This window comes from Myotis yumanensis, unplaced genomic scaffold (assembly GCF_028538775.1).
Source record: "Myotis yumanensis isolate MYYU_CA2020_CCGP unplaced genomic scaffold, mMyoYum1.0.hap1 SCAF_4, whole genome shotgun sequence".
Taxonomy (NCBI): Eukaryota; Metazoa; Chordata; class Mammalia; order Chiroptera; family Vespertilionidae; genus Myotis; species Myotis yumanensis.
Window position 1 is genome coordinate 15,236,671 of NW_027223755.1, and position 24,241 is coordinate 15,260,911.

Here is a 24,241-nt window from a genome sequence, read left to right on the forward strand (position 1 = left end):
ACGAATCCATACACCAGGCTGGTTTCAGCCCGATCCCCTCAGGCCAGGCCGAGGGACCTCTAGTTTGTTCAATAAAGTTGAAGAATATACACAGGGAGAAAAGGCGTAATATATATTGGCATTGACTGTTTTGTTAAAGTAAGTAAAAATATTATAAATCGGGAAAAAATGCAAACCAGAGTTATCTGCAGGTTTCATTGATTATATGCTTTCCTCTGCGCTCTCTCAGATATCTTGAATGAACTCTTCCAGCGGGAGAACAGGGTATTGCATTACTGGACCATGAGGAAGAGGCGGCTGGACCAGTGCCAGCAGTACGTGGTCTTTGAACGAAGTGCCAAGCAGGTCAGTCACCCTGGGCGCCCTGCCCTCCACCCTGTATTAAGACCTCCATTCAGCAGGTTCACAACCACTTTCTAATGATCCAAACAGTCAGGCCTCGTCATGAACAGTTTGTTCTGAAGAGAAAATCCCACAGCCTCATAAGGCGTGTCTCTTGGTGAGTGTGGCCCTCAGCTTGTCTCTGCTGTCAGTACCCATGGTTCAGACAGCAAATACAAGTGAGAGAAGATGATTTAAAAATCGTCATGGAATCTAGGCTCTGTGTTTGTGTAAATACTGTGGTGGGTGCCATTCTTCAGATAAATCGAGCAAAAATAACATAAGAAATGTGACAGAATGTCTAACAATTCAGTGTAACCAACCACGTTCCTACACTTGGCTCGTGCAGAGACACCTGGAGGGCAGGTGGGAAGTGTCCCCCTCTCTGAAGTCCGTTTGGGTAAAGTGTTTCTGCCCGAACGTCAGTCATGGGAGGTCGTTTTAGGTGAAAGCCTGTCGCACCCCTAACTCGGACACAGGATCCCTGTCGCTCCTCTCGGGCCTTCACGGTAGCGTAAGAACCCATAGGGCCGCTCACATTCTCCAGGTCAGACCCGGACCAAGGCGCCTTCTGAATCCACCTGTCCGCCTACTATGTGCTGTTGCAGGCCAGGCATTTAGTGAACTCTTACAGCCTAAGAAAGATGGTGTCTTCCTCGCACAGGCTTCCTCTTAGGGAGCACGTTTGTTCCCTATGGGTAAATGTTTATCTCGCAGTGGGTGGCCTGGTCCCCAGAGGCAGAGGAGCTGGGGGGGCGCGGTCCGCGCACCTGGCATCCTGACTCGGCCTGTTCTCGTCTCGGCTGACTGTGCAGGTGTAGTCATCACATTCCCAACAGAGGCGGGAAGCAGTAATGTCTTTAATGGTTAAATTATGTCTGCTAACCATCTTATTTACAAACAGTTCAGCCATGTTTGAGACTTACGGCAGCCTGGTTTTGTTCCTAATTAGAGATTGTTTCATAATTCTTTCCCACATCTCTTTATTACTTCTCTGTTGAAAGACAAGGAATCACTCAGCTACACAGAACAAAATTGTAAATAATTCCCTTGACAGAGAAATTGTCTTGCTTTTTCCTAAAGCCCAGCTTGTTTGCCAATTATAAAATCACTAAGTTTAGGCCCTGAGCAGTGCCAACCCACAGGCCCCGCGGACCTGTCGGGTTCTGTACCGATCACAGGTGCATAGTAGGTATCCATCGCTCCTGGAGAATCGGTCCTGAGGCCCCGGCTGGATCAGGTCTCAGGATGGCGCCCTGAGGGTCACTGGGTGGCGCCTCACTGGAGGGTGGTGGAGAGGTGACCCCCTGCCCTCCCCCCAGCATCCTGCCCACCACTGCCCCAGGCTCGCTGCTCCTCCTCCTCAGCCCGCCTCTGAAGGCTGACTTTCCCGGGACTCAGTTGGGATTTGCTCTTGTTTCTCTCTCTCCTCTTCTCGGTTGCTGTCTCCCAGCCCTCACCTCCATTCCTGGCGTCCAGGCCGGTCCCCGCAGCCTCCTCTTTGCCAGAACTGTCCCCCACGCCCCCTCATCTTACAGGGTGTGTGGTTCCTGATTCCTGTCTCCCCTCATCGCCCCACCTTCACCCCTTCATCAGTCTTGTGGGTGCAAACCTTCCGTGCGTGTTAGATCTGCCCTTCGCTCCCAGCAGAGCCGTCATGCCATGTCCTGTCTAAACCTCTGAGCCAGTTTGCTAACTGGTGTTGTTCCTTCCACTCACTCCGTCCCTTCCCACACAGCAGCCCCTGCCCTCCACAGCCTCTCCCCGAGAGGTACCAGCTCCCTCTCCCTCACTCCAGCCTCTCCCCGTGGGGGACCAGCCCCCTCAACCCCAGCCTCTCCCCATGGGGGACCAGCCCTCTCACCCCAGCCTGTCCCCATGAGGGACCAGTTCCCTCAGCTTGGGACCATTGCGTGTACACCCCCCGCCCCCCATTCCGCCTGCACTGGGTCTCTCCATCCCTCCCCGGCCCATCCCTTTCAGCCTCAGGTCCCAGCATTGACACCTCCTCTGCTGACTGCCTTCTGAGCAAGGCCTCCCACTCCCGCTTTGTCTTTTGTGTATCTTTCCTCCTCTCTCTCCCCTTCCGGTCAGTCGGCAGCTGCAGGGGAGAAAAGCTTCTCGTTCCCTGGTGCCTCCCCTGCAGGACTCCGTCGTAGGCACTCGGGACGATTAGCTGTGTGAATGGAGAAACCAAGGGCCTTTGAACAAATGGGCAGAAGTGGCCTTTTGCCTCCATTCAGAGTCTGGTTAACCTTGTTGCCGAGATGGGATGGGAGCTCAGGCCCTGGATGTACACCAAAAGTACATCCCAGCCAGGGAGCTGCATGGGAAGGATCGGTCCTGGTTTTCTTATTTTTCTTCTAAAACGCTGGGAATGTACCCAGTAGAGGCAGGGTGTTTCTGTGCCAACACCAGCCCGGCAGTGGATGACTTGAGAGTAGAAGGAAACATGTAAAAGCTTCGACTCTTTCATGCTTCTTTTCCACACACCACTCGCTCTTTCAGATGTGTGTGTTTAAATAAGTCTGATTGCACTTCAGGCCTATGGAAACGGGAGGAAAACACTGGCTTCCATCTTAAGCCAGGAAAGAGCAGAGGAATTAGAACTGTCGTTCTGTGGCAATCTGAGCCTGGCTGGCCCCAGCTCTCCAGGCGCGGTCGCTGCTCCCGACTGGGGGGCGAGGCCGAGTGCTCTGCCCGCTCCCCGTGGTGCTCAGGCACAACGCGGGTGCCCCCAAACCAGTGAAGTAGGTGCCCCTCTGGGCATTCACCGGATCCAGGAACAGGAAGAAAGGGCTAAAGTTGTACTTTGGAAAGCTGGGAGTTTGCATCTGTGCTCCTGTTCTTCTGGTTAGACTCCCCGTGGGGTATGAAGTTCCCATGACATGAACGTCCCCATATTTAACAGCGTGAGGGTCTCAGCCCACCCCCTCACCCACCTTCGCAGTGCGTGTGGTTTCTTTTCTTACGCTTTTATTGTGACTTTAGGTTCCTAGTTATAAGAAACTCTTGACCTTTTTATTGTGACACAATTACAACTTTCTAGCATGTCAGTCGCCCTCCCCCCCCCCCCCCCCCCCCCAGTTTCAGAATTACCCTTATTTCAGGAGTTGGTCTGTTTTTGAGGGGCTGCTTCCTGATGTGGGCTGGCCGAGGCCTGAGACTTTGCATTTAGATGAGATACTGAGGAACTTGGACTGCTCAGCCGTGAACATTTCCCATTCCCTCTCTGTCCAGGCTCTAGAATGGATCCATGACAACGGGGAGTTCTACCTGTCCACGCACACCTCCACGGGCTCGAGCATCCAGCACACCCAGGAGCTGCTGAAGGAGCACGAGGAGTTCCAGATAACCGCCAAGGTGCGTGCAGATCTGTGCGCGCCTGTCAGCGGCCTGCACTGCTGGGGTCCAACGCCAGCAGGTCCAGGGGTTCCCAAAGAGGTGGACGGAGTCGGCGAAGAAGGAATGACATGGAGACAGCGTTCAGTTGATCAGCAGCCTAGCCAGGATCTCTAGCCAAGTTCTGTGTCCAGAATCTCTAGCCAAGTTCTGTGTCCATGTTCTCTCGCTAGGTTCTGTCTCTAGGTTCTGTAGTCAGGTTCTGTTGCAAGGTTTTCTAGCCAGGTTCTCTCACTATGTTCTGTTTCTAGGTTCTCCAGGCAGGTTCTGTCGCCAGGTTCTAGTCAGGTTCTCTTGCCATTTTCTTGCTAGGTTCTGTCTAGGTTCTCCAGTGAAGTTCTGTAGCCAGGTTCTGTCCAGGATCTTTTGCCATGTTCTCTGGCTAGGTTCTGGTTAGGATCTGATGAGGTTCTGATGAGGATCTGATGAAGAGCTGATGTGGATCTGATGTGGATCTGATGGGGATCTGATGGGGATCTGATGTTTATTGTCTTGATACATCCGTATTTATACCAGCCGATTTTAATCCTCTCAATTTCTATTACAAAGGTTAGGGCGTTTCTTATCTCCATTCCAGGGAGTAAAGATTATGTAGCTTAACTACCCGCCTGGCACTTAATTAAGGGGTTGTATCTCCTCCCTAACCTCAGGGAAAAATCCCCACCTGGGGAAACAACCTTTCTCGGAGAGGTGACCTTGGTTAAAACACATGGTGCTAAGGAGAGCAAACATATTAAGAACAATATGCCATATACGCCAGATCCCTTGAAACATATGCTGTGCAGATGTCTCTTCCCTGCAGCGACTGTGTCAAGCAGCAAGGATGTACCGGCTCCCAGCACTGCACGTCTGCTGGGGTTTTTCCAGAATCACCTCGAGCAGGGTACTCTGGGTAAATGAGGGAGTTCTCAAATAGATCATTTGAAACACACTCTGAAGCGAGAAGAGGGTGACCCACATGATCGTTGGACATGAGTTTGTGATACTTCCTATTGCCTTTCACACGGCCCCTCAGTTTTCCCTCATTTATCTGTGGCTGCTGGTCCTCTGATTTCTGCAAGTACTTCCTGTCCCCTTCCTTTCGACTTCTCTTCTGATTTCTTTCCTCAGGCGTTCTGAGTAGTTGCTGTTTGATGAAGCACTGTTTGGTGTTGCCAGCTGGAGTTGGTTGTGTGCTGTGGGTGTTTTCCTTCCGCCTGAGCTGGTGAAAATTGTTACAGTAGCATTGTCTGCTCAGTCTGTGTTCCCAGTAGGTTGTCCGTAGGTTTTATAAAACTGGGGGGGTGGGGGGTGCATTTTCAGTTTTCTCCCAGAAATCTAAATACAACTAAATACACCTTTATGGCCGCTGCAGTATAGGTGAGTACAGATTAATTTTTAAGCAAATATATAAGAGTCTACACATTGGCCTGCAGAGTTTCCTTCTCAACCGGTGGTGTTTTCCTTCTGTTTTTCAGAGTTTTTGAATATACCTTTATTATAATACCTTCAGAAGTGCTGATATATTTTGATGATACATTTTGACTTTTTAGAAAAAACTAAAAATTCAAGAGCAGAAAATAGATGATCAACCTAAATAGTATTTTTGGTTAAAAAGCAGTATCCCTGTAAAGTAAAAAGATTGATTTCGTTGTGTGTGTGACCCTTCACTTGTCTTTGAAGACATATCAGAGAGGTATTTTTTAATCATTTGGGGTGAAGGCAGCTACTTTGTATTATGTTTATTTGTACTTTTTTTGCGTTTTCTGTAACGATTTCGACTCCTCCTCCTATTCTTCCCAGTCTTCTGCTCCCAGCCCACCCTCCCTTCCTGGGCCCGAGCTCTGAGTTACTTCCTTTCACGCAGCATCGGGGTGCTGGGAGCCCTGGTCTCTGTTCTGGAGAAGCATCTAGGCTAGTGGAGCCACAGAACCGACCACGGCAGGGCTGGTGAAGAGGCCGGGTGCTCTGTGGGCACCGTGAGCATTGGGGAGGGCAGGCTCAGGCGAGGATAGCCTCACCATGACAGCGGGGCCTTGGGCACCAAGAGGAGAGCCGGCCGGGCCTGCCTCTGCAGGTAAGGACCGACCGGGTCTTCCTTCCTCCAGGTACAGTGACCTCCAGCTGTGAAATCCTCATTTGCATTAAGAGTTGGATAGAATATTAGTTATTTATGCGCGCTACACGACCTTTATTTGTTTCTCTGAATATCCTTTGGTTATGAATAAAGGTCTTTAGAAAATACTTAAGGTAGCACCAAGCTGTAGATGTGAGTTTGTTCCTTTTCTCTGCCAGAGAGTTTCAGCAGTGCTCCCCTCTGCAGGCCGTTCGCACAACCCCAGGGGCGCCATGCACAGGACAGGGTGAGTGTCCCGTCGGGAGCTGAGGAGCCTGGCAGCTTAGTTCCACCAGTGGAGTGTAGGAGGATTTTTCCATTGTTCCTAACTTTCCTTTTCCTCAAATTTGGAGTATGATCATTAGAAGAATGAGCAGTAACAATAACAGGCATTTTTTTTGCCCCTGTATTCTTTTTTTCTTAAGCATCTAAAACCATAGGTGCCATCTGACCTTTCTGTTTCGCAAATATGCAGATGCTGTTTCTTTCATTGGATGTATTGATGAGAGGAACTGGTCTGTTTTGAAAAACCATCTCTCACTTTTTTTTCTTAGCAGCCTTTCCCCTTCAGTTTCTGCTTTCCTTTCATTTCATCAGAAAGTGCCTGCTTTGGTGCTTGGAGGTGTCCTTTAGCTTCTCCTGTTGACACTAGGCTACGTTCTTGTACCTTCTGTCACCCTGTGGTATGTCTTCCAAGAAATCGGTTTTCTTCTGTTATATAGAGGATCCTTCCTGTGACAGGCAGCCTTCCAGCCCAGTTGTTACAGTGATTAGCACTGTAAGGCTGGGTGTCAATGGACACAAAGCCTCCGTTCATTTCACTAAGACGCAACTCGGTTCATTTGCAATGCAACTCAGAGCATTTAAAACACATTCTTAGAGTCAGGATCAGCCTATCAGTGTTACGTGCTGGCTGTCGGTCTGTTTTGTGATGTGTGTAGACATGTACATAAATCTTCCTGAAATTTCTTGCTGTGTTTTGTTTTAATGCATTGTCTGTTTTATCTCCACTTCTCTGTCCCCGGCTCTTAGAACTCGACATAGCTTTCTTAACCCCTGCATGGTTCGTGCTCAATGGTGGGACAGCACCACTCTTCTGTGCTTTTCAGCAGGTTAACATCTTGGCCCTCGGCAGTGAAATCTGACCGAGGCAACCGAATTTTTGGAAATCCTGCATTAGCCATATTAATCCTCTGTGATATTAAATTTAGTAGTGCTCCTAATTTAATTCCTTTTGGAATTTACGCTTCCATATCGGAAACTTGAACTTCTTATTTCCTTGGTTTGTAACTAGGCTTGTCTCACGTCTTCAGAAAGGTCTCCTGTTGGTGACAAGCCAGAGGCCGCTTTAGCAGATCCTCTCCTTTCAGTTCACTCTGCTGGAGTCCATTCTCACAGGAAGAAAGCCTTAGAAACTTGCTGACTTTTTCAATAAACAGCTTATGAATTCATAATATTGATTTTTTTCACAGAGATAATTAATGTTCCTTGAATTTTCTTTTTCTTTTTCTTTCTTTTTTTTTTTTTGTTAATCCTCACGGGAGGATATTTTTTCCATTGATCTTTTTTTTTTTTTGGTGGGGGGAGAAAAAGGGAGGAGGGAGGGGCAGAGAGAGAGAGAGAGAGAGAAACATTGATGTGAGAGAGACATATCGATTGGTTGCCTCCCATATGTGCCCCGATCTAGGCTGGGAATGGAACTTGCAACCCAGGTATATGCCCTTGACTGGAAATTGAACCTGAGACCCTTCAGGCCACAGGCTGACGCACTAACCACTGAGAAACACTGGCCAGGGCTTATTTTCATATATTTTTGAAGTATATGTATTCATGCTGTTAAGAGTAGCTACCATGCCCATTAAGTTATAGGCATATACATACTTGCATAAGGAACCTAATATTTTTCTTAGTAAATATTGTGTAACTGTCCACTATGTGCCAGACACAGGGAGGTGCAGGAGATATTAGCAAGCAGAACAAACACCCTGGCCCATGGCGGTTACCTTCTAACAGAAGAGAGAGACAGACAGCAGTGTCATCAGTACATTGCATCCTGCGAGAAGGTGCTGCAGGCCGTCAGAAGCAGCAGAGCAGCAGGGAGGGTGGCTGGGCAGGGCGGGATGTGGAGAAGGTGGTCTTGGGTGGAGCAAGGACTTGCAGGAGCCACGAGGACATCTAGGACAGTGGTCGGCAAACTCATTAGACAACAGAGCCAAATATCAACAGTACAACGATTGAAATTTCTTTTGAGAGCCAAATTTTTTAAACTTAAACTATATAGGTAGATACATTGTTATTAACTTAATTAGGGTACTCCTAAGGCTTAGGAAGAGCCACACTCAAGGGGCCAAAGAGCCGCATGTGGCTCGCGAGGAGGCTAGCACTGCAGGCAGCACAGCACCTATGCAGAGAACCAAAAGCAAGAGCCCGCCTGGGGCGGGGTGCTGAGCGTCAGCCGCGCCAGGTTGCGGGCTCAGGAGCAGTCTGAGCACCTTAGCGCTGACTGGGCAGTTGCCTAGTGGCTTCTGGCTCAGAACTTCTATTGGACAGACCAGGATAATCTATCTGGGTTCTGAACTCTGACCTTTCTTTCGGGGATTTAAAAAATCAATCTCCTAAACATTGGTCATAAAGGTTTTCCAGTTAAAGCTTATCACAGCTGAAGAGTCACTGTACGCGTTGGCATTGCCCGTGGGAACATTGAAGGAAGCCCCTTGTGAGAATAAGTGAAATGGATGTGACTAAAGATCGGTTGGAAAGTTGGGGTTGAGTGAAGTTACTGCTATTCTATAGAACCAATGTTGGATGGTTATCCTTAACTTTACATCAAGTCAGAAACATAATGCTTAACTTAATAAAAGATCTTTCCTAGGCCCATATACAAGGAAATAATTTTTTTAAAGAGGGAGTTCTAAAACAGGGAACAAAGTCTGAAATCCCCCTGTAGAGAAGGCCAGTCCCTGACGTGGCTTTTCCTCCCTGTCTCCCGCAAGGGAAACCAACATGAACGTGTGAGGCCCGTGTCTCCTCCGCAGGGATCTTGCAAGCGTCTGCCATGCGAGCTCCTGGCCCAGATGCACAGGAAGCCCGTCTCAGGGGGCTGCCGCCCTCGGGGAGCTTTTGCTCTGATGGGTGCAGAGTAAACATGCGTAAAGCAGGGAAGGTCTTTGTGCCCAACACACACGCATTCAAGGACAGTCATAGAATTCGGAGGGCGTCCCGAGGGAACGCGTGCTTATGCATTTTACAGATTTCTGCTGAGCATCCAGCAGATGAAAACGTTGACAGAAAGTCTAGATTGTTTTTATCCACGGGTTTCATAACGCCATTCATTGCCGAAGAGCTGAGGATAGGTAGCTCATCTAGGACCAGGGAGACGAATTGGATGGACGTGGGGCGTTCGTCTGACCTTCTATCACCAGCACTTTGTTCCCTGTTCAGAGCTGAGTTGTAGGCAGGTTGCCTCAGTTGCTGGTTTCTGCAGTTGGGTTCATTTGCCTCCCAATACTTTCCTGTTGTGTGTGTGTCTTGCAGCAAACCAAAGAGAGGGTGAAGCTGTTGATCCAGCTGGCTGACGGCTTTTGTGAAAAGGGCCATGCCCACGCGGCAGAGATAAAGAAATGTGTCACTGCCGTGGATAAGCGGTACAGAGACTTCTCTCTGCGGATGGAGAAGTACAGGACCTCTTTGGAGAAAGCCCTGGGGATTTCTTCAGATTCCAACAAATCGGTAAATGGCTCTGTGCAAACGGAACCAATCAGGGTGTTCTGCGTGTCTTGCATGCGCTTCAGGCCGCCGAACTCATCGCTGTCTTATTCCACAGAGTAAGAGTCTTCAGCTGGACATCATCCCAGCCAGCATCCCGGGGTCGGAGGTGAAGCTGCGCGACGCCGCACACGAGCTTAACGAGGAGAAACGGAAGTCTGCCCGAAGGAAAGAGTAAGCCGGACTTTCAGAACCTGCCAGATCCCTTGAAAAAGGGAAGAGAATGTCACTGGGACAAACAGGCATCTGTGGGTGCTTTCAGGTTAAATGGCGTGACATCTGCTTGGTCAGAATATGCTTAGTTTTTGCAGCTCAGACTCCACGGCGTGCACTGTCCCCTCATCACCTGCCCCAGCAGCAGTCGCTCGTTACCTGTCCCTGCACTCCCGTCTCGTAGGGGCTGGCACATCGAGTTAGTGTCATTTGTCCTCAGTGGACCGGGATGGGAATACTAAGGAGAAGTGACTAACGGGGGAGAGGGGGAGAGGGGGGTGTTTAAACGTTAGTGAACGGTACTGGATACTAATAAGACAAAAGATTGCTCTGAGTCCGTGATTCTCAGTCGGGGCAGTTTGTGCTCTGGGGGACATTGGCAGCGTGTGGAGGCATTTTTGGTTGTGGCATCTGGTGGGTGGAGACCAGGGAGGCTGCTGAACATCTATCTACAAGGCACGGCACCCAGCAAAGCATTATCCGCCCTGAGTGTCAAGTGCTGAGCTGAGAAACCCCGATCTCTGGGAAGCTCGACAGAATTTGTCCCAAATTGTTTCTTCCTTCGACTTGGTGGCTAGATACTCTCATTCTATCTATTCTCGATTGAATTCTCCAAAATACATGACTAATGATTTCTGAACCACTTTATTATTCCATAAACCATAGAAGTGGGTAGTGTGTCCTGGCTGTGCACTGTTTGCTATCTTCCTGTGTTTCAGGTTCATAATGGCTGAGCTAATTCAAACTGAAAAGGCTTATGTCAGGGACCTCCGGGAGTGTATGGATGTAAGTAAGTTTTTTTTGCTTGTTTACTTAGATTGTGTATAATCTTGCATTTATTCTTACCTATTAGCAATTCTTAAAATAATCACGCTTTTTAGAGCCTCCGTCTGCGGACTGAAGGGTCTCAGATTTGATTCCAGTCAAGGGCTCTGAGATTTAAAGTGTCGTAGGCAGCCAGTTTCACGTTGCACCTCTGTGACGTTCTGGCTCCATTTCTGCTCATTACGGGCTGATACAGCGTTAACCCTCTCGCTCGGTGTGTCACATGGCAGCCGGGCCGCTGGGCCCTTTGTATAGAATTCACAGCAACTGCAGAGAGATGCACCTGCTGATGATGATTGGCAACTAATACTCAGTAATTCTATGAATATTTGTTGCACCTTGTGGAGTAGCTTAATTCCAAAATTCAAACCTTGGAATAAGTTTAGAGTCAAAAAGTATAGGAAGTGTTCTCAAGTACTATAGCAACTGAGGGGTTTTGTGTGTGTGTGTTGTTGTTGTTGTTCCAGTTTTTCGTGCTTTCCTAAAAGATTCTATTCTTAAGACATATTTTCGGGTATACATGAACTTGGGTCCAATCCTACAGAGGTCAGAAATACCCGTGTCTTGAAAGTGTGGTGTCAGTTTTTGTCTAATCCCTGTTCCCTCCCACCAGACCTACCTGTGGGAAATGACCAGCGGAGTGGAGGAGATCCCGCCCGGCATCGTGAACAAAGAGCTCATCATCTTCGGGAACATGCAGGAGATCTACGAGTTCCATAACAAGTGAGTGCGCTGTCTGGGGAGCCACGGCCGGTTGCCCTGGAGAGCTGGGGGCTGTGCTGACCGTCCCTGATGGGCAATCAAGGTTTCCCACGGCAGCAAGTACAGGTTTCAGTGAAATTTGAATGAAACCTGCCAGGCTTTCTTCAGCAGGACTGACATTCTAAACACAATTTTAATACAGGCTCAACTTTATATTTGTGCTCACTTTTGGTAGAAATGAGGTTCGGAAAACTGTGAAAACTGTTTTCGTGAGACCCTAACTCCTCTCGAGCTGTGTCATTGGCTGCTGCATAAGTTACTTCTTAGGGTTAAAGAAAGAAGAGGTTTCCAATTACAGGCGATGTTCAATCTTTTTATTTATTTATTTTTTAACCCTCACCCGAGGATATTTTCCATTGGTTTTTAGAGAGACTGGAAGGGAGGGGGAGAGACCGGGGGGACCGGGGGGGGGGGGGGGGGGGGGGGGGACGGACATTGATTAATAGAGGTAGAGGCATGTGCCCTTGACCAGAATCGAATCTGAGACCCTTCAGTCCACAGGTGGAGGCTCTAACCACTGAGCAACTGGCTAGGGCAATGTTCGGTCTTTTTGGATAAGAAGGAAGTGGGAATGGAAGACGGAAAAGATGTGCAGTCTGTCCAGAATGAGATGCACTTTCCACTGGTCAGAGGAGGACACAGGTTCATTTCTAAGAAATTTTTTAAAAGCAGTAGAAGCTCACCCAGCTGGTGTGATTCATGGTTGAGCATCGACCTATGAACCAGGAGGTCACGGTTCAATTCCCAGTTGGGGCACATGCCCGGGTTGCAGGCTCACCAGTGTGGGGCATGCAGGAGGCAGCGGGTCAGTGATTCTCTCTCATCATTGATGTTTCTATCTCTTTCCCTCTCCCTTCCCCTCTGAAATTAATAAAAATATATATTTTTTAAAAAGTAGCAGAAGCTCTTGTAGGAGAAGTCTGTGTGGCCAGTAGTCTATGGAAAAACGATGTGGGGCCAGAACTCCTAGGGCCTTCCTCATTCCTCTGCCCTGCCCCAACAAAGGACACTAACATCTAAAGGGGTTCTTTTTCTTTTTTAAAAAAACATTTTTAAATTGATTTTTAGAGAGAGCAGGAGAAGGGGAGATAGAGAAACTATGATGTAAGAAGCTCACCCAGCCGGTGTGGTTCATGGTTGAGCATCGACCTATGAACCAGGAGGTCACAGTTCGATTCCCAGTTGGGGCACATGCCTGGGTTGCAGGCTCGCCAGTGTGGGGCATGCAGGAGGCAGCTGGTCAGTGATTCTCTCTCATCATTGATGTTTCTCTCTTCCTTTCCCTTCCTCTCTGAAATTAATAAAAATATATTTATAAAAAAAGTAGAGAAACATCAATTGGCTGCCTCCTGTACGGCCCCTACTAGGGATGGAGCCCACAACCCCGGGCATGTGCCCTGACCAGGAATCGAACCGGCGACCTCCTGGTGAATGGGTCGATGAACAACCATTGAGCCACACGGGCCAGGGTAAAGGGGTTCTTCTAATTGAATATTTCCATCCCTACATTATGCCTCTAACTACCAAACAGCACTTTCCCGAAAGTGAGCCGCTAGGTTAAAGTTTCTATTAGAGAGTGTTTAAATGCTAAACCAGTGAGCTGAATGTCACAATAACTGACCCTGCACATTCTGCTAAATCTCAAAATCTAGAGGGCACAGATTTTTCACTGCATTTGATTAAAATGATGAAACTCAGGCATTGCCTGAGGTCACGGTATGCTTGGTCTAATTTCTGGCATATTTCACTACTGAAATGTTTTAAAACATCATCATAGTAGGATAATGTTTTCATTCTTTGCAGCATATTCCTGAAGGAGCTGGAAAAATACGAGCAGTTGCCGGAGGACGTGGGGCATTGCTTTGTTACTTGGGTAATGAAACCTCAGCTTCTTGTTCACAGTTACTAGGTGGCTTTGAAGAGAGTTAGGAGGAACATTGTCCATTTCTTTTCTGTCACCGTACTCTACTGGAATCTGCAGACAGAGAAATGGGCTTTGTCTCAGAGAATTACATTCCCCAGCTAGTTACTGATGCAGAATGAGCTTATTATTAGCAGTAGCAGTGATTTAAAAGAGACCATTTAGTGTGCCAGACCTCTGTGTGGCCCCAGGGATTCCCAGCTGAACATGAGTGCCCAGCCCTGCTGGGTGGGGGTGGGGAGTCTCCCCATCCAGAGGGGCAGACACGTGACCTGTGATCGTGCCATCTAAGCGCACTGCCCGGGTTTCCACACGCCATTGTGGGGGAAGAGAGCACGTGCCCAACCCCAGCGTGCTGGGTCAGGGGAAGCTGCTGGAGATGTGTTTCTCATTTTAGTAGATTTATTTATAACATAGGGTTTTTTAATTTGGGCCTTAAATAGCCTTTGTCCACACAGCTTCTTTTCTATATAAAAGTTGATCATATTTTGACTTACTGCCATTCAAAAGTGATGCTCTCATACTTTTTTGTTTATAGGCAGACAAGTTTCAGATGTACGTCACTTACTGCAAAAATAAGCCTGATTCCACTCAGCTGATCTTAGAGCACGCAGGGTCCTACTTTGATGTAAGTCATGGGTTACTGAGGAAACTGAGGTTTCCTAAGTTATTTCATAACTTTCACCTGATGGATGGGACAATATTTTCATTTTTATCTATCACATATATGGTGGGATAGACTTATATTTTCTTCGGCTTTAAAATGCTCCTTCTCAAGCTATATATCTGTACGAAATTCAGGCTTTAATATGCGTGTGTGTGTGTATGTCATTACTATCTGTATATAATCATAAATGTTTACATGTACAGAAGATGTAAACTATTAAATTAATCTTTTTCCCTCTTAAAAAAAAGTAACTTTGAATCTTTTTTAATCATTTCTTTTTCCCATTTTAATTTCATGTTATTTTTCCAAAAGTGGCCTACCAGTAAAATTTTACAAATAGCACTGTAACCACTAGGCCCATTAGGAGTTTTATTAATTATATTCTCATTGGTGTAAACATAAGATGTAGCTCATCCTTTTTTTAAAATATATTGCAAGGTGACCATTTAGTACAAAAAGGAAAGCAGTCTCATGCTATAACATGCAGAATGCTTTTTGGGTTTGTAGGACGCAGTCACATGTGTGCCATATAAATTCTGACCGAAAGAGAGGGTGCTTTTGAAGGCATGTATGCTTGTGCGTGGCCAGGTGTGACCATCTGCCCTTCTCTGCAAGTCTGGGGACTGAATACATTCAGCTTCTCTCTTTGAGAGAAGCCCTGGCTGCAGGTGACCCCGTGTCCGTGCCATTCTCCTGGCCAGCAGCTGCACCTCCCTGCCTTTGTAAATAAGCCTGCTCCCAGCCCAGATGCTTTTCTTCTCAGTCTTTCATAGACCCTATCAGTGGTCGGCAAACTGCGGCTCGGCAAACCACGGCTTGCGAGCCACATGCGGCTCTTTGGCCCTTTGAGTGTGGCTCTTCCACAAAATACCATGTGCAGGCGCGCACGTACAGTGCTATTGAAACTTCGTGGCCCATGCGCAGAAGTCGGTATTTTGTGGAAGAGCCACACTCAAGGGACCGAAGAGCCGCATGTGGCTCTTCGGCCCCTTGAGTGTGGCTCTTCCTAAGCCTTAGGAGTACCCTAATTAAGTTAATAACAATGTACCTACCTATATAGTTTAAGTTTAAAAAATTTGGCTCTCAAAAGAAATTTCAATCGTTGTACTGTTGATATTTGGCTCTGTTGACTAATGAGTTTGCCGACCATGGCCCTAGGTCATTGCCGCTAGGAGAAACCCCACACCGGAGCGGCCACATGCGGAGTTAGAATTATATAAGGCTCAAGCATTGAGACAGCCGTGGGCAAACTACGGCCCGCGGCCCGTTTGAAATGAATAAAACTAAAAAAAAAAAAAGACCGTACCCTTTTATGTAATGATGTTTACTTTGAATTTATATTAGTTCACACAAACACTCCATCCATGCTTTTGTTCTGGCCCTCTGGTCCAGTTTAAGAACCCATTGTGGCCCTCGAGTCAAAAAGTTTGCCCAACCCTGCATTGAGAGCATGTGGCACGTTGAATGTTTGGAATCATAAGGCCATTAGAAAAACAACGCTTTGCCCTAAAAACCTTCAGGAAAACAGGAAATCATGTTTGTCTGACAGAGATCTCACAGGTTACTTGCCCGTCGTTTTCCTCGTACAGCTGCGCATCTGTCAGGGCTCAATTAGCTCTCGGTGGCAGCAGAGGTGCTGGGCAGAGTGGATATCCACAGAGGGCATCCCCCTCCGCAGAGAGGGGTGCAAACAGCAAGGACTTTATTGCATGGAAACGGCTGAAATGCACAGGAAGAATCAGTCATGGCATCCGATATGCCACTGACCAGGGAGCTGGGTCCTGCTTTCCCCCCAACTCTCTGCCCCCTCCCATCCAAAATTTATAAGTAAAGAAACTTTAGAAAAGGGAATACTTTTACTTCAGCAGGATTAAATCTTGTGAGGTATTATGGAAGACTACTGTGATCTTATAACCATGTTTGAATCGTATAATGCTATGACAGGTAATAAGGATGCCAACAAAAATTGGAGATGCATTTCTGAAAATGTTATTAGAACCAGGAGTGTTAAATACTACTAAGCATTCCCAACGCATTGTGGTGCGTTCTGCTCAGGCGTGCAGAGGGGTAAGCCCCGATACATGGCAGCATGGATTGACCTCCAAAGCGTGGGCTGGAAGAAGCTGGATATAGAGAGACACATGCTGCCTGATTCCCTTTATGTGAACCTCCAGGATATGCAAAATCAATCTGTGGTGATAGGAATCGGAACAGGGTTGCCTCTGGTGGTGGTGGGGGCACGGGTGGGGGAGCAGATTGGAAGGGGCGAGAGGACTTCGTGATAGGGAATGTTCCGTATCTTGGTTTGGGAGTTGCTTATAAGTGTGTTAACATTGGTCGGAACTCACTCACCTGCCCTTAAGATTTTGAATTTTACTGTATGTGAAAGAAATCCTTTAGATGCGCGAACGTGTGTATCATCGTTACATCCCGAATCCCACATTTTTAAACCATGGCAAATTGAAAAGAAACCTTGGAAACTACATTTATGATCTGGAAGCCAGAGGAGGCGTTGTCAGTTTTTAATTTAATCTGCTAGATGCCTGAGGAGCAAGTCATTTGGTGATTCGTGCGGCCGGCACTTCTCAGGGCTCCTCTTGTCTGCTTTTTCTGGCGAGCCAGATCCCAATGACAAACAGATGGAGGGCACAGCGATGTGGTGGCTTTTACATCCATTTTGCAGCGTGGCCTTCCGGGTGACAGCCGTTCTGGATAAATTCTGAGAACGCTGAGAACTGAGAAAAGGCAGCCACAGCAGAGTGGGGTGGGAATTCTGGGCTAAAGCAGCTGAGTCGTGAGTGCGAATAGGGGAGCAGAATTCCTTGACGGTGTGTAGCCTTGTTAGTGGGGGAGAAGGAAGCGTCTGTGGGGAGGGCTGTGGTCGGTGACTCGGGCACACGTGGCCGAAGCTTCAGGAGCTGGTGGGAGGGGAGGAGGGTGGTCGGTCCCTGACTCAGGTGTGACGGCTCCGAGGGTGCCCGTGCCGGCCCCTGGGGACAGTGCTGGGGGTCGTTGACTTTGCCTGTTTGATCTGAGAGCCAGCGAGGCAGAGTCAACACCGCCATCTTCGGGGTTCCAAGTGATGACACATTTACTACTTGTAGGTTGACCGTATTAGAAGAATAATCAGTGATTTCTGCTTTACATTTACATTGTAAATGTGTGTATATTCATTGTGGGGATACAGAAATGTAAACTGAGTCGGTGCTGTCTAACTTGCCCAGTGGTGTTTGTATTTACTTATTTATATAACTTTTCTTTAATTCAGGAGATCCAGCAGCGGCACGGGTTAGCCAATTCCATCTCCTCCTACCTTATTAAACCAGTGCAGCGCATAACCAAGTACCAGCTCCTTTTAAAAGTACGTATGATGCATCCTCAGCCTGCAAAGTGTATGATTGGTACATTGCTATTGTGACCTTTTTCTTTATCTGTAAAGTTCCCTGAACTTTAAAAATGACACCTAGCATGTTTTGTTGTTTCGTTTTAATTTATTGCCATTTATTTCCCTGACCAATCTCTTAGTGCAGCAGGTAAATAAGAGTATATGCCTCAATTATGCCCCTAAACGTCACCGACCAACCCTCGTCAGTAACACAGAATGAGAAAGGAAAGAGAAATTGTCAGTCCTGGAAATTTATACCATGGCTCCTAGTATGGCTGCTGACTACGGACCAGGCACTGTGCTGTTCGCTTTGCATAGATGAAGCCAACCTCACACAGTGCTGTCTGCAAGGCGGGGCCTGGCCTTAGGGTGGGGCGTGCCCCCAGTCGTCACTGGTCCCCGCCACCTGGGGGTGGCTCTGCACTCAGGCCAGGCTGGTGCCCAGGTTCCCCTGAACCCAGAAAACTACCCTCTGGTCTCGTCATTTGTCGCACACAAATGTATACATTTTGTTCGTACAAATCACAAGTATTTGAGTCACACTGACCTGCTTTTTCTTGGTTACGAATGATTATAACTAAAGTCACACTTGTAAAAATCTAATAACTATTAGTCTTGGCAATTGGATGGTAAAGAAAACTTAGAATTTGTGGTAAGAATGTCTCAGAGTGCATTCTATATGTAATTGACACATATTTTCTTGACTACAAGAAAAATAATCTACAGCCTCCATCTAATGGTGTTTACCCTGCCATTTCATTGGCTGGTGAATGTTAGTAATTAAACATTAGAATGTACCAGTCATTCATCCCAGGAACAGTATCTTATGAACCTGTGTCCCCAGTTCAGTCCTAGCACAACAATAGGAGGCGATAATGACATTCAGAAAGGGAGTTATGAATACCTGAAACTCTTCTGTACTCTCTTTATTGGTAAGAAAAAATGGAGAAATAGTTAGGAAGTGGCTGCCTTCCTTGTGGTTCCCTTCTGGAACTTTCTGTCGGAGCAGCTCTTTTGCCCCTTGGCATCAGGATCTCCCTGAGGGACTGACTGTCCTGTCCCTGCAGAGACTTGTGGGCTGAAACTGCACAGTGGAAGCCGGGAGGCTAAGCTGTTTATCTTAACATTTGCTCTTGGCTTCCTAATTCCGCAAAAGCAGTCACCTCTGGCGCCCTCAGGATTGAAGGACTTTGTTTTAGCCCATGGCTCTCTACAGACCGTTCCTCAGTGACCTCATGTCTGGTCACTCACTGGCTGGGGCTGGAACTCATAACCCTCCCTGATTCTGCGGAGGGTCCTTCTGGAGAAGAGGAGTAAGCGGTGTTGATCCCGAGCCAGGAGCTCCTGCCAGTGCAGCTGGCCTCCGTGCATGGAAGCCCTCTTTGCCATGCTGCCCAGAATCATAGGTAAACGCCATCTGGTCGTGAGTGAAGGTGCTTGTCCGTAGCTCAGTTGCTCCAGACCTTTGGGTGTGATGCCAGAGCTGACCTCACTGTCATGTCCCTCGGTTGAGTCCTGGGACCCAGAGCACTGTTGCTGTGGTACTGCCTGACCAGTAGTCATTAGTGTACAGGTGAGGTGTCTTGGAGCCCAGAGGAGTCAGAATTTGCTGTCCTTGCTGTCATTCATCAATGATGGTGACCCTGAGATCCGAGACGTAATCACTCCCAGGGAGTGTGATGCAATCATGGGAGCTTCTAAACATCCTACAGGCAGAGTGTGTTTTGCCATCGGTGTTCCTACAGCGTCACTGCTCCTGCCGCACGCTGTGCAGTTCCAGGTTCGATGGCCCTGTGTTCATGGCACCAGAAGCTCAGAGTCATGCTGGGCCCTGTGGAAGCTCAGTGGTACTGGCAGGACCCTGGTATGACCTTCAGCCACACCAGTAGCTGACTGCTCTGCTCTCCTAATTAAATGTTTTTATTTGTCATTTTTGGGGCTTGGTAATTGACATGTACACCAATTTTATCTTAACTTGTGACTCCCCCTGGTTTCTCTGATGTGAAGAAATGTCCTGATTGAACAGGACAGACCTGTCTGTCCTTGGACACAAAGACAGTAATTCGTTTCCTTTGAGACTATATGCCCAGGAGACTACAGTCTGGTTTTTTTATCTTAAAAATCAAAGCTCTTTCATTTCTGCAAAGATCTTGGTGGTAGAGCATGTCGCAGTCTTCGCTAGTTCATGATCTCGGTCTTCTGCAGGAGCTCCTCACGTGCTGTGAGGAAGGCAAAGGGGAGATCAAAGACGGCCTGGAGGTGATGCTCAGCGTGCCCAAGCGAGCCAACGACGCCATGCACCTCAGCATGCTGGAAGGTACCGGACGCCCACACCTGTGTGCGCTTCCTGCTGACGTCTGTGAATGGATTTCCCTTTCCCTGAAAACCTTGGCTTCATGCCTCTGTGTTTACTTAGGAGTAAAAGTTTAGATGTGAATGTCTTCTTTTTTAAAGAATTGGTTTCATTGCTTCCCTTAAAGATCACATGAAATGCTTCCACCTAACCACCTGTCCCTGTCCCATTACTGGGAATGGCCTCTCCCCACTCTGAGCTTCGTGTCGCTGGCCTTCACCTGCCTGGTCTCTGTTAGGTGATGGGTTCGGATAGATCAGTTCCCTAAGATGAGAAAATCCTTAAAGGGGCTTATTGCTTCCCCATCTCTGCATCCATTGCATCACTTGCCTGAGCCTGGAACACGTAGCGAGTACCACACAACTGCTTATGCAGGTGAATGTGGTATATAACACGGTAGAGAATCAGATAAATACGCTTTAAAATGTTGCCATTATAATTTCTGTGAATGCTTCTGTTTAAGAAGGCGATTCTGTGTTCCAGAGCTTAACTCTTACTCTCAGGTTACACATATTGACAAGAAGCGCTGCTGGCCTGCGTGTGTCATTATTGCTGGTAGCACTGAGCAGTACACTAGTTAGGGCAAAGTGCTGCTCTTGATCACAGAGACCAACAATCAAGGCCAAGCGGCACGGCTTTCTCTTTCTCTGGTGTAAAATGCGGAGCTGGCGTGGCAGCCCTTCCTGACGCCAAGGACTCGGGCTCTGCTCCTGCTCGTTTCTCTCCACGCCTCGGATGTTGCCTGGCTGGCTCAGCTCAGGATGTGTCTAGACCAGCCGTGGGCAAACTACGGCCCGCGGGCTGGATCCGGCCCGTTTGAAATGAATAAAACTAAAAAAAAAAAAAGACCGTACCCTTTTATGTAATGATGTTTACTTTGAATTTATATTAGTTCACACAAACACTCCATCCATGCTTTTGTTCCGGCCCTCTGGTCCAGTTTAAGAACCCATTGTGGCCCTCGAGTCAAAAAGTTTGCCCACCCCTGGTCTAGACTGTGTTAACCTTGCATCGGGCAGGAAGTGGGGGGTGGGGTGGGGCAGGGAGCAGCTAGACGTCATACATGTGACTCTCTCCATGCGGGGCTCCCCGAGCTGCAGAGAATGCTGGGAAATGGAGTGCTCATTTGAGTGGCGTGGAGGGGACTTCTGCTATTAGGGAAGAGGGGGAAGTGGAAGTTGGGAGACAATTAGCAGCCCCCACCTGCCCCAGGAATCTTAGAGTCCTAGCAATGGGTCCCTTCCATGAAGAGATGAGCATTCATTAGTGAAAGCCAGCCAGTGGCCAGAGCATGACTGATACGCATGAAGAAGTTTGCATGCAGAGGGAAAACTCCAGAGAGATGAGTACTCAGAAGGAAGGCTAGACGGCCTGTGGAAAGGCCGGGACTGCTGAGCAATGTCCTGGAAGGGTGTTCTAGGCCGAGGAAGCAGCAGATCAAGACGCGGGCTGGGAATGTCAGGGAATCATTCTGGGCGGAGGAGGTCTGTACGAGGAGTGTTGGGAGTGCAGGTGACGAGGCATGGCATTCTCAGCTGGTGAGAATGCCACCCTAAGGAGCTAGAACATAAGGAATAAAGCCAAGAGGAATCCCTGCTTTAAAAAAACAAAAACAAACAAAAAAACACATGAAAAATGTATTAAAGTCTTGTTTCAGGAAGAATTAGCCTTTCTCGGATGGGCCAGTGCCGGGGAGGCTTGAGTCAGGGGCCCAAATGGAAACGCTAATCTGAGATTTAATTGATGGGCATTTTACAAATGTTTAATAATCATAATGCTGTCCTTTTTATTTTAAATTGATTGTGCCTCCTTTTTATGTTGTAGGGTTTGATGAAAATATCGAGTCTCAGGGAGAACTCATCCTGCAGGAATCCTTCCAAGTGTGGGACCCAAAAACCTTAATTCGAAAGGGTCGAGAACGGCATCTCTTCCTTTTTGAAATGTCCTTAGTATTTAGTAAAGAAGTGAAAGATTCCAGTGGGAGAAGCAAGTACCTTTATAAAAGCAAATTGTTTGTAAGTATTGGCATTCGGAATTTTAAGTTTAAAGGTAACACAATTGCAACATTTTTGTAGGTAGAAAAAAATTACTCTTTGTTGCCTTCAGGTTATCCTAAAATGTGGAAAGTCCAAAATTGTCATGATTTCATCTTCAGTGAAATTCTTTGACAGCTATGAGTCCACTAGAGGGCGCTCCTGAGTTTGAGTTTTCTTAGACTTGGGAGACTTGCTTTTTCTAAATTCCATGGACTCTAGCTACAGGATAAGAACACACTTTGTAAGTGAATTTAAATCATTTGCCTTTCATGTACCTTAGCTAGTTTTATAAATACACAAAATGATTATATCTCACTATGATTTTGTGCAGTTCTCATATCATTGTAATTAGTTTTTTATTCACCAACATTGGAACATAACTTATGCAGCCTTACAGGGTGGCTCACTGTGGGATCTTAATGACAAAATTTGATATATTTTCATTAAAAATAAATTTAAAATAAATAAATATATGGGTTTTACAATAGCAAAATATGATTATTGGAGAAAAATATATGTAAGCAAAAATCGTTTAAAGACCCACAATCCCACCTATTTAGAGACAGCTGCCCTTGAGCGCTTGGCAGATACAGTGATGCATTTGAATTCTTACTTGTCATTGTACTTCCTGGCAAGAGAAACACACCTGGTGCCTTTTTTCCATTCGAAGCACGTCCAACCAGTCTCTCTATAAAATCACATGTCAACTCAGAAAAGTCTCAGGCACATGTCGTCCCCAGGGTCCACTATATTTCCTTCTTCCCTTAGTAGCAATATCTCAGAGGACTGTCATCAAAAAATTGCTGGGCAGGCTCAGGCAGTGGGAGGATTGGGCAAAACTAAGGAAAAATCACCATCAGAGAAAGAATAGGAAATGCATTAGAATTTGGTTTATTTATACAAGGTATGGCAGATTGCTTATAAATATTGATAGATATTTGGAATTTGGATAATTTGTATTTTATTTGTTACATGTTTTTATGGTATCCATATGTTAATCAAATTCCCAAAGTAATAAAATACTACCAAGTGTAGAGAGCATCTGAATAATAATCTGGAATTTGCAAGTTCAAGCTAATGGTTTTCATACCCTTTCCTTTGGCTGACATCCTGTTTGAGATTGTCTTTTGGATCACAGCCACCTTACATCATTTTAGATCATATTCTAACTGGAAAGAAAAAATGCAGCATTGCTGGCTAGTAATCTCACTAGCTGGCTCTAATCTAGCCTCAGAGACCAAGCTAGTCTGTTTTAGAAGCTGATACATCTTCACTTAATTTATCTTTTAAAAGTTGAGGTTCCCTCAGAGGCCCCTCTGCGCTATGAATCGCTCAGGGTTATGAATCACTTCCTTCGCTGGAGGCGGAAGAATGAGTTAGGGGGGAACATGATGTGGTGGGGTTGAAGGTGTTGACCTTCATCTGCACTCTTCCGTGTTCCGCATATTACACCTACATATATTACAGAGAGCAATTTTGTCCTTAGCCCTTAAAATTATTGGTGAAATACTAAAAGTTTATGCGATTGATAAACAAATTGGAAAATAACTGAGCTGTTAAAACACCATTTGCCCTCCATGAAGGTACTTCATTCATGCGGAAAATGGGAGTGACAGCTCTTTCACAACCAGAACAAACGCATTTTGTTATGTATAAGGTTGAAATGAATCAACTCTTGATTTTCCAGATAATAAGGTTTCAGATACTTTGCTTTTTTCCCTCTGGACTTGCTTGTGGACTTGCATCAGAATCTCCAGTAACGGTGCTCACAGGATATGAAAAAGATGAAACCGGTCGTTTGTAGCCAAAGAACAAAATTTCCTTATTTTCACTAAAGTCAGGGCTAAGGATTACTTATTAAAGTTAACAAACTGCATTGTTATAACCTAGCATGACCACATGGTCTCTGAATTGTGCTCTCATCTAATTATATCATTGTCTTTTACACAGACCTCAGAGTTGGGTGTCACAGAACATGTTGAAGGAGATCCCTGCAAATTTGCACTGTGGGTCGGGAGGACGCCAACTTCAGATAATAAAATTGTCCTTAAGGTACGTCCATGGGAAGCTTGGGGATATGCTCTGTGACATGTTTATTATTGTGCCAATGAATGCTTTATTTTTTCCTATGGTTGAAACTGTTGGTTTTCATATCACTTTATGTGTTACTTTTATGTTCTGTTGGGATTAGTGATTACCACAAGAACAGTAGAATAAATTCAGTTTGGTATTCCAGGGATGAAATAACGTGAGCTAAACTTTTGCTTGCTTACTCAAATCAAATGGAGCAAGTCTTCAAACTTTTCCCGTACTTCCAGTCTTGAAAAGAATTGTTCATTCCCTGAGAGATGCAGGAAGTTCAGGTCCAGGAGGACAGGGAGATGGGCCCACAGCTTCCATGCACACTTGACCTGTGGTTTTAGAGGAAAGGGGGCA

General features: G+C 46.7%; 1 protein-coding gene across 7 annotated transcripts in view; it reads left to right on the forward strand.

Moving 5' to 3' along the window:
- TRIO (trio Rho guanine nucleotide exchange factor) overlaps nt 1–24,241 on the forward strand; it is a 318,911-nt gene that overhangs the window by 206,923 nt on the left and 87,747 nt on the right. For all 7 annotated transcript variants that reach the window (XM_070411908.1, XM_070411909.1, XM_070411910.1 and 4 more), the window contains exons 20-31: nt 230–345; nt 3,622–3,744; nt 9,413–9,607; nt 9,702–9,817; nt 10,576–10,642; nt 11,295–11,404; nt 13,247–13,316; nt 13,903–13,992; nt 17,300–17,392; nt 19,622–19,733; nt 21,594–21,784; nt 23,756–23,857. In XM_070411908.1, the coding sequence (XP_070268009.1) occupies nt 230–345; nt 3,622–3,744; nt 9,413–9,607; nt 9,702–9,817; nt 10,576–10,642; nt 11,295–11,404; nt 13,247–13,316; nt 13,903–13,992; nt 17,300–17,392; nt 19,622–19,733; nt 21,594–21,784; nt 23,756–23,857 (1,385 nt within the window). The remainder of the gene's footprint in view (nt 1–229; nt 346–3,621; nt 3,745–9,412; nt 9,608–9,701; nt 9,818–10,575; nt 10,643–11,294; nt 11,405–13,246; nt 13,317–13,902; nt 13,993–17,299; nt 17,393–19,621; nt 19,734–21,593; nt 21,785–23,755; nt 23,858–24,241) is intronic.